The sequence below is a fragment of the Puma concolor genome, chromosome B4 (genome assembly GCF_028749965.1).
Source record: "Puma concolor isolate L17-30 chromosome B4, mPumCon1.1.hap2, whole genome shotgun sequence".
NCBI classification, from domain to species: domain Eukaryota; kingdom Metazoa; phylum Chordata; class Mammalia; order Carnivora; family Felidae; genus Puma; species Puma concolor.
This window is the reverse complement of record NC_141673.1, coordinates 47249896-47262759: the sequence shown is the minus strand read 5'-3', so window position 1 is coordinate 47262759 and position 12864 is coordinate 47249896. Positions and strand designations below refer to the sequence as shown.

At 36.1% G+C, this 12864-nt stretch overlaps 1 protein-coding gene across 1 annotated transcript in view; it reads right to left on the bottom strand.

The window, feature by feature from the left end:
• The window catches only part of PTPRR (protein tyrosine phosphatase receptor type R), a 244264-nt gene that overhangs the window by 40939 nt on the left and 190461 nt on the right, over positions 1-12864 (bottom strand). The window contains 2 exon segments of the mRNA XM_025926367.2: positions 2991-3075; positions 5672-5858. Coding sequence (XP_025782152.2) covers positions 2991-3075; positions 5672-5858 — 272 coding nt within the window.

Here is a 12864-nt window from a genome sequence, read left to right as displayed (position 1 = left end):
CAATGTGGGGCTCAAACTCATGAACTGTGAGATCATGACCTGAACTGAAGTTGCATGCTTAACCAACTGAGCCACCCAGGCACCCTCAATATCCATACTTTTTTTTTTTAATGTTTATTTATTTACTTTTGAGAGTGAGAGAGACAGACCATGAGCAGGAGAGGGGCAGAGTTAGAGGGAGACACAGAAACCAAAGCAGGCTCCAGGCTCTGAGCTGTCAGCACAGAGCCGGATGTGGGGCTCGAACTCACGAACCATGAGATCATGACCTAAGCCGAAGTCAGACACTTAATTGACTGAGTCACCCAGGCGCCCCAATATCCATACTTTTTAAAAGTCTGTGGCTCCATTTTCCAGAGCTATTGTTTTGAGATGTTTATAGATTTTGCCAAATCCCAACTATCTGTTGTCTAGTGATTGACAATGTAACATCCTCTCCAAAGCATTTTTGCCACTGTAAGCAGAATTAGTCAATCTTCTCTATATTCCTACACCACTTGGGCCAGATCTCAATTCTGGCTTTTATTATATTGAACATAATTACTCATTTACATATCTCTCCTCTCTAGTCCATCACCTCCTTGATCTTATAAGCTATTCCTTATTTCTTACTGGTTCCTGGCAGCTGGCTCATTGTTTGATATAAATTTCATGGAGTTAAATTCAGTTTTAACATAGTCTAGGGGCGCCTGGATAGCTCAGTTGGTTGGGCATCTGACTTCAGCTCAAGTCATGATCTCATGGTCCGTGGGTTCAAGCCCCACATCGGGCTCTGTGGTGACAGCTCAGAGCCTGAAGCCTGCTTCAGATTCTGTGTCTCTTTCTCTCTCTTCCTCTCCCCCACTCACACCTGTCTGTCTTTGTCAAAAATAAATAAACATTAAAAAAAAACAAACATAGTCTAAACAGTGTTTCTCAAAGAGTGGTCCTGGTATCATCTGTACCAGAATCACCTGGATGTTTGCTTAGAAGCACAGATTCTTGGGCCCAACAGCAGACCTACTTAAACAGAATGCCCCGGGTGGGGCACAGGACTCTAAATTTTTATAAGGATTCTAGGTGATTGTTATGCACAATGAAATTTTTCGGTAACAGCTTTATTCAGATGGAATTCATATACCATACGATTAACTCACTTAAAGTGTGCCATCACAGAGTTTTTTTTTTTTTAATTCACAGAGTGTACAACTGTCACCACAATTGATTTTGTAACATTTTCCTCATCTCCAAATAAACCCCATTCCCTTTAGTTATTTAGCAGTTATTTCCCATGCCTCCCAGCACCAGGCAACCACTAACACAGTTTCTGTCTTTATAGATTTGCCAATCTGGACACGTCATATAAGTGGAATTACATAATCTGAGGGATTTTGTGATGGCTTCTTTCACTTAGCATAATGTTTCCAAGGTTCATGCATGTTGTAGCATGCATCAGCACCTCGTTTGTTTTTATTGCTGGGTAATATTCCATTGTGTGGACATTCTACACTCTATATATTCATCAGTTGATGGATATTTTGGTTGTTTCCACATTTGGGGCTATTATATATATATTTTATTAAATGCTTACTTGTTTATTTTGAGAGAGAGAGAGAAAGAGAGAGAGAGAACGCACAGGGGAGGGGCACAGAGAGAGGGAGAGAGAGAATCCCAAGCAGCCCCATGCTGTCAGCACAGAGTCTGATGCGAGGCTCCATCTCACAAACCGTGAGATCACAACCCGAGCCAAAATCGAGAGACGGATGCTTAACTGACTGAGCCACCCTGGCACCCCTGGGGCTCTTATAAATAATGCTGTTACAAACATTTGTGTATAGCTTTTCAATATCAATACTTTTTAAAAGTCTTTGTGGCTCCATCTTTCCAGAACTATTACTTTGAGATGTTTTTGGATTTTGCCGAAATCCCAACTAGCTATTTGTCTAGTGATTGACAATGAAATGTTTTCATTTTTCTTGGTTATATTACTAGGAGTAGAATGTCTGAGTCATATAGTGACTCTAGGCTTTGCCTTTTGAGGAACTACCAAACTGTTTCTTAAGTAACTGTACCATTTTCCATCCTTATCAGCAACGTGTGAAGGTTCCAGTTTTTTTACATCCTTGCTAACACTTTCTATAGTCTATCATTTTTATTTTAATCATGTGGATGTGAAGTGTTATCTCATTGTGGTTTTGATTTACCTTATGGCTAATGATGTTGAGCCTCTTTTCAAATGCCTGCCAATCATTTGTGTATATTCTATGGAGAAATGTCTATTCAAGTCCTATGCCCATTTTCAAATTGAATTGTCTTTTTATAATTGAGTGCTAAGAGTTCTTTATACATTCTAGACAGAAGTCCCTTATTAGATATATAATTTGCAATTTTTTTTCCCATTCTGTGAGTCATCTTTCTATCTTCTTGATGGTATCCTTTGACCTCTGAAGCACAAAATTTTTAATTTCATAAAGTTCAATTTATTTTTTCTTTTGTTTCTTGTACTTTTGGCATCACATCTAAGAAATCACTGACTAATTCAAGGTCATGAAGATTTACATCTGCTTTATACTAAGAGCTTTATAATCTTAGCTCTTACCTTCAGGTCTGATCCATTTTGAATTAATTTTTGCATATAGTGTGAGGCAGGGTCCAATTTCACTTTTTTTTGCATGTGAATGTTGGTTGTCTCAACACCGTTTGTTGAAAAGACTATTTGCCCATTGAATTTTTTGATACTCTTGATGAAAACCAACTGACCATAATGTGCAACACAATAAAAGTTTAGAACCATGTGTCTATTGGAATTGTGAGCTGACCACTGTAATAAAAGTAATACAGGATAAAGTTATTAACCTCAAACTACTTTAATGGTTATTAGTCTTGATGTGTATTTATAACTCCAACTTTAGTGTATACAGAGAAGTTGTGAGGATGGGAATCGATGAGGTGGAGGTTAATGGGGAAGGCTTGTGCTTTATAATGCAAACTACTTAATTCAAGAAACTTACTTGGCAAAATGGTCTTATAGCGATTTTTAGTTCCATGACGTGGAATGTCAATTTCTTTGGGATCCACAAAGTTCATTGGAATTTCCTGCAAAAATAAATGATATCAAATTAGTGTATCTAATGCTGCCACAAAGAAAATCTTCCCAGGGGGCCATCTGATCCAGAGCCCTACTGAACTTCAAAGTCATTTGTAAAACAACAGACTACCACCTCTGGTTGACCAACACCCTTCCTTTTATAAACATATTAGCTGCACCCTGTCAAGCTGACTCTAAGAAACACCTCTCTGTCTTAGAAAGTATTATTTTATATATGGTTATCAAAGAAACATATAAAACTTTGATTAGATTTTTAAACTTCTATTTGGACATAATTGCCAGAAATATGTACACACACAGCTGAAAATTGACAATGTATTCAAATTTCTTTAAATCTTTATATAAGTTCAGTACCAAAAATTTCACTACAATGGATTCTCTTTTAACATTGTGTAACTCTTTTAGGATTATTAAAACCTCCCTCCCCAAATGGTAAATATAAAGGGCTTTTTTGTTGATTCAGGAGATGATCATAGGATGCTTTTTTGTATTAAGGAATGGTTGATAATTGTACAGTTCCATTTGTGTTGTCAATGTAGTATTTTTAGTGAAGGTGACCCAGACACTGTTTTCTCCCACTTAACAAGAATATAAATAGTTTTACTCGGTCAGAATATATGTCATGTGCCTCAAATGCTTGGAGAGGGAACAATTAGAGTAGAAATGGCTCCGTGGAAATGAATTAGATCTAAAAGGTGAGCATCTGTAGCTGACTGGGACAAAGAAAGAAATAAGCCAAAGTTTTCAAAAGGGTCAAAAAAATCATTTAAGGATTTGATTACACAACATAGTATGATCTCTAATTAAATTTTTGCAAAACATTGCTTAAACGTTAACGTGAAATAAGAGAACTTTCATCTCTAGATCACGTGAAATACTATTTTTGTTACTTAAAGTTTCTTCAGTGTAAAATATAACTCAACAGCCTAATATTCATTTACATGGAAGAAGTTATCCATAAATTAATTCAAATTGTCCCAGTTTTCAGTCAATCTGAAAATTTGAGGAAAGCCTGACTATCTTATAAATTTGAGATGTGGTCTACAGAGAGAAGTAGTTTACTTTTTAAATATCATTTCCTAAATGTGCACTATTTTAGATATTTATAACATTCATTCCTACTCTTTGTTCCAACTAAATGTTATAACTTCTCAGTTCCAAGTGACCAAAATAAGCAAAATTGTTGGATGTTCAACAGAAAGCACATATTCATGTTTGGTAATTTCAAACAGGTCAGTCTGTTTTAGCAAAGCTATGATGTTTGTTTCTCCTCTGCTTCTTCCTGTTTTCTGACACACACTGACAATTTATCATCTTCCAGCATTATCTTTCTTTTTGGTACTCCTTGTCATTTTTCCTTTAAGGGCTTATCTCAAAGAACAAAGAGCTATCTATGGTTCCAGAAAAGAATACTAGATGTACTTTTGATTAGCTGTATGATCATTGACTTGTTCTTGCATCTCACTAGGTCTCATCTTCTTCATATATGAAAAGATGACACACTACAAAGTCTAATTTTAAAAACTGCATGTTCATGCTTTACTTTGGATGCTTAACAGTAGTTGAAGAGGCTAACAGCAGATCTAGCCCATTGCTGGATATTTCATCATTAGAGTGACTGCAAATATCTGAACAGAACTTGGGATGATCAATTTATTAAAATCAACAGACTTTGGCTTACGATGTACAACTGATTTAAGATTAAAGTGAGCTATAAAATGCATAATCCCCTTGGGCAGTAATTAGAACTAAGAAGGTCTAATCTGTCTCCATGCTCTCTGGGTCGGAAATGTGTTTTCATGAATCGAGTTATCACCAGCTACACTGATGGGTTGCCATCACTTTTGGCTAAAACTCCCAATCCTCTTTAGCCCACATTTGGTCTTCCCCCATGTTCCTTATTTCATTTAAGGTCACTGTATGCAGCCTGTTCCTCATGTCACAAACTGACGTATCATTTCTGACTTCTTCCCTTATTTTGGCCGCCTCATCCAATTCGGCCCCCTTCTTGCAGATTCCTATAGGTTTCCCACATTTTCACTCCTACTATCTTAGTTTAGACCACCATGCCCAGTCCACAGGATCACTCTAGAGCTTCCAACATACCCCTTTCTAATGTTCACTCCACTGCAGATAGAGTGATCTTTTACAAACTTAAGATAAAGTTCAAACTTTTAAATATGTATCAAGACTCGGGTTTCTTTTATAACTCTGAGGCTCAAGCTTTGCCACTTTCCACCTTGATTTCAATGCATCAGCTAAATCGAACAACTTAATTCCCCAAACAGTGACAGTAAACTGTTCCTTCTTCCTGAAATGCCTCTTCTCTGCCTAGTTCCTTCTTGATACTTCTCTGCCTGGCCAGCTCCTACATACTCTGCCTCAATTTAGTAATCACATGCTAGTTTGAACATTTATCAGTACTTGATGAGATGTAGGGTGGCTCTAAAACCTTGTACTTAACCTTTTAAACTGTAACTGTTTGTTTACTTGAGTGGAGGACAGTGCCATTTTAGTAGGTGCCTCTAGGGTCTAGTTTATCAAAATACCTACTGAGGAGTGAATAATAAACAGCTGGCTCACCATGAATTCACTTTGGAGTAAATGTGAACTTGCCACGACGTCCCTCAGCTGTGACCTTGTGAGGATTCGGCTGGCTGACTGCAGATACTCCATTGCTACCTTCTCCCGTGGGGTTGGGATAGCCACAAAAGGTTCAACATTCCCCAAGCTACTCATGTCCAATGTAAGAGATACGTTGGACCCTCGTCTACATTGGGGAAGAATGTTAATAGGTTTAGACACCACGTGAATCATTTTGATCACACAAATTCGTCTTTCTGTGCATACACACAATTCAGTGAGAAGTTTTACAGAAATAAGGACCAAATGTCTTTTCCTCTTATGGTACCATAGTGGACTATAGCAACTATCCAGAGTTTCTTTACAGGAAACTGAAAGTTTTGTTGTTGGAAATAAATCTGAATTGAGAAAATGCACTATAATTCATTAATAGGTATATTTGACACAAAAATAATAAAATGGCTAGTAATATTAAGTGAAAAATTTAGGAAAAGTAAACATCACTTTTGAATTGAGAAATTATGTATAACACAAAACAATTTTATTTTTTGTATGTCTGAGAGCTCAGTATAGAAATCATATAGCCATCTAATATTTTTGACACATGATCTTACTGGACATAGGAAGCTCAGAATGGGAAAAATCAATTTTAGTTCACAGTATTACTATTGAAGTAGAATTTAAAAGTTTTAAAATATATGTACTTTTTATAATGTCTGAGTGAATCCCCAAATAATAGCATCTGTAGCCTCCATCTATGTATGCATGCATGCATGCATCTATATATGTGTGTATATGTATTTATTTAATTCTGTGATAAACTCATAAGGACCATAGAGATCACAGATTCTTATTCTAAATTACATTTATCTTCCCTCTGTAATTTCCCTCTTCTTGTTGAGAGGTGAGGTGGGGCTTTGCCAAATTATAAGGGCCCCTTGTGCCCTCAATAGAAGGTGTGAGTGCCTCTTACCAGTAACATTAGCTGCTTGGAAACAAGAAGTAACTATAAAATAACCTGTGCAAGATTGAGGGTCAAAATCAGAGATTTTATTCACAAAAACTATTAGGTTAAAGGGCCTTAGGCATGAGTCAGGTGATCAAATACGGTGCCAACTGGTTGGTGTTCCAAGGAAATGGAAAACAGGGAAAAACAGGTCATAGCAAATGTGAACAAAGACAGTAAGAGCAAATACTAGGTCCAGCGTATTTCATTTGAAGGGCGATTTACACATTTACTATGGAGCACTACATCTGGAAATATTCAAGTAGCTACAGCTTAATTTTAAACAATGGAAAAATTTTAGAACCTACAACAAAACCCCACTAAACAAAAGTGAGTAAGTTCTTCCTGTTACGAAATTGCCTCTGGTTGTAGCTTTGGTGGCATTCTATAATTTGGTATGTAATGTCCTATTTATTGATTTCTAAATGGTTTATAAAAAAAATAAATGGTTTGTAATTGTAGTTTTAATTCTTGCTTTGGCTTGATGTTTATGTGTTTACAAATTTATTTTCCTTATTAATTTCTAGTTATAGCAATACAAATCAGAGAATGGTTGGACTTCTAAAGTTTGGAATTTCTTAATTCTTTCTTGGGGACAAACACTATGATAAAGTATTCTGAATATTTCATAGGTACTTTTGGAGGCAACTAGTTTGATTATTTATTTACCTCTAGCTAGCTAGCTATAAATTTATCTATGTACATATGTATATCTATATCACCTTATTTATTATATTACTGCATATTATTAAAAATATTATTCCAATCTATTTTTTCCCACTGGATTTCTCAACGCCTGAGATGTATGTGAGTCTTCCACAACACTTGTGTTTGTTATTTTTCCTTATATTCTTAATGATTTTTACTTTATATATTTCAGCCATTGTTTTATTTGAAGTGATTCATAATTATATCTTTACTATAAATTTTATCAATATTAAACATTTACTTTCCTATTAATTTTATGTCTTGCCTCACATCTTATTACTTTTTCTAGTTTTATTGAGATGTAATCTACATACAGCACCATATAAGTTTAAAATGCATGGCAATCTTTTTTGATTTAAGTATATTGTGAAATGATTACCACAATAAATTTAGTTAACATTCATTATCTCCTAGGGACACACACACACACACACACACACACACACACAAAGAAAACAAATTTTTTTTCTTGTGATGAAAACTTAGGGTCTACTCTCTTAAAAACTTGCAAATATACCACACATCTGTGTTAGCTATAGTCATCATGTTGTACATCACATCATGTACAAGACATAATATATTACCTTTTGATCACCTTCCTCCAATTAACCTTCCTGCAACCTCCCACTTGAGAAAAATTAATATTGGCATACCTGCTAATTTTTTTTGCATGATCTTGAAAAGCCTTTTCTAATTTTTATTATTATGGTTAACTTTTTGAATCCCTGTTAGAGATTAGGGGGTAGCATTCTGGATACTCCATAAAATCTCACCTAGCTGATAGAAGAATGTTTGGCCCCACCATTTTTTTTTTTTTTTTTTTTTTGGCTGTTGTTGGTGATGTATGGTTTCGTTTTGTTTTGTTTTTTGAGAGAGTGAGAGAGAGAGAGAACACCAGAGGGGAAGGCACAGAAAGAGAGAATCCCAAGCAGACTCTGTGCTGAGTTTGAAACAGGGCTCCATCTCACAACCCCTGAAATCAAGAGTTGGACGCTTAACCAACTGAGCCACCCAGGTGTCCCAAGGGCTCCTGTGTTTTGAGTAGGAGGTAAACAGTTGAGAAGGCGTAAAGAGTGGTTCTCTCAGACCAAGAATTTTAATCTACTTTTAATGGGAAAGCGGTTTTTTTTTTAATTTTTTTTTACATTTATTTATTTGTGAGAGACAGAGAGAGACAGAGCACACGTCAGGGAGGGGCAGAGAGAGAATGAGACATAGAATCTGAAACAGGCTCCAGGCTCTGAGCTGTAAGCACAGAGGCTAACGCAGGGCTCGAACTCACAAACCGTGAGATCATGACCTGAGCCCAGGTTGAGCACTTAGCGGAGCCACACAGGCGCCCCAGTGGGAAAGCAATTTTTATCATTTCTCAATACAGTTCCTCTGGCCTTTAAATTGCAGAAATTCTTTCCTCATTCTGATAATAGCTTGTTTATTAGTTTTTAGTGTATTTGTGAGAATTTGGCTTTTGTTGGCTTCAGAGATTTTTTTTAGTAAGGCATTGGGAGAGGCCATTTAAGGGATTGCTAATCGGATTCCATTTTATTTTTTATTATTTTAAAAATGTTTTTAATATTTATTTACTTTTGAGAGACAGAGAGAGAGAGAGAGAGAGAAAGAGAGAGAGAGAGAGAGAGAGAGAGAGAGAGAGACAGAGTGTGAGCAGGGAGGGGCAGAGAGAGAGGGAGACACAGAATCTGAAGCAGGCTCCAGGCTCCGAGCTGTCAGCACAGAGCCCAATGCAGGGCTCGAACCCACAAACCATGAAATCATGACCTGAGCCAAAGTTGGACACTTAACTGACTGAGCCACCCAGGTGCCCCTCAGATGCCATTTCAGTCAGTCTTCAGCCCCAAAATACTACAGTATCTGCCATCTGTCCATTAAGTGATATGCAGTGCTACAGTGATTTAGTAGAAAGGGAGATCACTTCCATTCATAGTGGCCAGAGATGTATGAGGAACAGGCATTTGAGTTGAGCCTTGAAGGTAAAAGTTCAATAGATAAATTTTCGGTAAAGGGTTATTTCAGGGAGAGAGCCCGGCAGAAGAAAAAAAATGTGGAAGCAGGAAATGATAAGGCATCTTTGAGAAATGGCATATAAGCAGTTTGAGCTAGAGTTCATTTGTATAAAAGTGTATTTTGGAATTGGGGGCAGGGTCATGTAAGAGAAACGAGAGGAAAGCAAGAGTCACAGAAATAAGAATTAAAAAGCCTACCCAAATCCAGAAAAGAGAGAATTGTGAACATCAGGTTATATAAACTTCTATTAGGGCTTTCCACAGCACGCCCTGCCTGGGAGGGGAGGGTGATTAGAAGCCTCTGAGATTCCACGTCTAATAGGGTCCATTTGATCTAGTGAGCAACTTTTCTGAAGATTCTGTGATAAATTGAGAGCCATGGAAGCATTTTCATGCAAACCGACTTTGTAAGGAAGAACAACTTTTGTCTGGCAAGGGAAGGAAGAAAGGAAACTAATATTTATTAAACATCTATGATTTGCCAAGCACTGTTCTAAGCACTTTCACATATGGTATTTCAATTTCCATGGCAGCTCTTTGAGGTTATTACTTTCCTCTATTTTATAGGTGAAGAAATAACTAACTTAGGAACATGAAAGTGGAACAAAGATTCAATCCAAGTTAGAATATAAAACTCAAGCTCTTTCTGCTTTTCTACCCAAAAGCAAAGTAATGGTGGGCAGATTATGTTAGACTAGCCGGTGCCTCACATGGAGTTGGGGGCCAATTGTTGGGCGGAAGGTCAAGACTACTGAAGTCTAATGTAGAGGTAGTATATTATTCAGAGCACAAATTCTGTCTTTACCGTTATATTTGTCTGGGTTCAAGTCCTGCCTCTCCCATGTCCTTATGGTGGACCTTTGGTCAGTCTACCTAGGCTTGTTACTTGTCAATTTCTTCTTCTTCTGTGAAATGAATAATTAAGAATACTTGCTTCAGAGGGATATTATAAGGATTAACCAGATAGTATAAGTAAACCACTTGTAAGTGTTGCCTGGTTATTATTTTGGGTAATAATGGAATAAAGTCTTATATAACTCTCACCTCTGCCTCTCTAATGGATCTCTTGAAAGAGATCTTCTCAAAAATTCAAAAATTGTTTACACTGAGATTAACTTTAACATTGTGAAATTAATGGATAGTATCTACACATTTGTCACTACAGAGAAATACATCCTTCTTGATAACCTATTTATCTTAAAATTTCCCTTTATTATGGCAAATCCATTTCCCCTGAACCCTAAACAATTCCAGAACACTTCACCTCAACACCTCAGACAATGTCTCAAAGTTCAATTATGGAATTAATCTTGTACAAGCTGTTGACCTTACAGAGAGCATTTTTCCACAAAACAGCCCTTATCGTGATCGTTCTCTTCTATCCTGGCTGTGAAATATTACCATAGGATGTCACTAACTTGGAAAAATCTCTGCCTTTGTTAACTCTTATTTCCAATGAACAAACAATATTTAAGTTAATCGAAATACAGTGAAATAAGAAAATCAAATCAGTAGAATCCACTTAAAAACTCTGTACATTTCTTAGTCATGTATTGTGCTTGCAGAGAAGAGATTAAATACACATCCATATATATTTTAAAGAGTTAATTTTTTCATTATAAAAGTGACACATACTCATTGTGGAAAATTTATAAAAACTAGAAATTTTAAAAAGGCAATTGAAGTCACATAAACTTCACTAGCTCTTAAACTGACATTTAAATTTTGCTATGCCATAGGCAATAAAGGCAGTGGCTTATTGCTTTAATTTTTATTTTTTTGGTCACAGATGGGGTAAATATATTTTCATATGATTCTTTTTAATTTATTTATCAGTCCTTACCCTTGAGAAGTGTCTGTTCATGATCTTTCCTATGTTCACATTGTACCATTAATGTATTTATTATTGATGACTATGATTTACAATAAATTATTTCTCAGATATATGTTTTGAATATATAAGATTTATTGTTGCCTTAAAATACCAAGGATTTTTTAAAAATTATATTTACATCCAGTCAAACATATCAGTCTTTGTGTGTGTGTGTGTGTGGTTTCTTGCATTGCTTTAATACAAAAAATTCTTCTGGAAGCTTAATTTTTACTAAAAGCTAATCTTTTAATCTATTTCTAATTTATTTTGGGGTATGGTAATGGTGAGAATCAACTAGATTTTTCCCCCCAAATAGGTTATCAATGTGTTTAACAATTTACTGAACGATCTGGAGAACAACTGGATTTTATAATTACAGAATATTAGGCTTTTAACCAGCTATCACTGACTAATGATCTGCTGGAGAAAATGTCACTTTACTGAACTGAGATATGAAATTGCTTCCCAGTATCCATAAACAAAAGAAGTAAGGATAGAATCAAAAAGACATTTCAAAAACAAAACAAACGTAAGAAGTTAAGAGAAAGTACAAATTAAGGTACTGGGAAAAAAAAATCTAAAGGATTTAGAGGGAAAAACAATCAACAGAAATAACAGGAGACCTGGACCTTTAATGAAAATAGAATATGGAAAACTAAGAACATGAACTCTTATTGAAAAGTTTGCTTCTCCTTTGTTATGTAACTCTGGACAAACTGTTTAGACTTTTTTTATGCCTCATGATTGCTGTTGGACAAAAGGGAACATAATAAAAAGCTTTATCAAGCTCCTGCTGTAGCACCAATTATTATTTATGCCAAAAAAATAAATAAGAGGGAGGAAATTCAAAAGATACCAATGCAAACAATTGAAGGAAAAAGCAAATTCTTAAGGAAAAGTAAAAGGAATGCAATAAACAGCATGCTAATTACAATTAAGTAAAAAGGAAAACATGTATAAATATTATGGCCCAGGGCCACACATCCATTTTAGCAAGAGCTTATAAGCGGTGCTCTGTGGAAACTGTTTGAGTCCGTACCATTGCTCTTAATGACCAAGAGGTGGGAAGAAAATAGAGCTAAAAATCTAAGAACACTACAATTGCCAGTTAGAATAACTCAAAATTAAGCATTTCTTTTCTTGGTAGTTGGGGCTGGATGCTGGATTTTAGAAGCTGGATTTAGGCAGAAGGGCTACAGTTCCTAGCCCTGGGGCCATGAGGCCATGTCTATGCTGTCCCCTTTGCAATGCCTCCGCCACCAACAGCAGTGAGCCTTCAAGCCTGGCACCTGACTTAGTACCGGATAAGGAATGGAAATGGGAGTCAGAGAACAAAACAAATGATCGGTTTGCCTGTAGTCCAGGAAGATGTACTTCTGCGACTACTGGATTAAGAAATTAAGTTTCAAGGGGAAATGGCGGTAGCTGCTTATCTTGAACTATTTGAAAGGAGAACGGAAAAATATGCATCTAAAGATTATAAGAATTTAGTACAGAGTGAAAGCAAACAGATCTGGTCTTTGAGAGCTTTTCTTAATTCTTTTGTTGTTGTTGTGCTGTAAAAAAATACACATAATTCATTCAG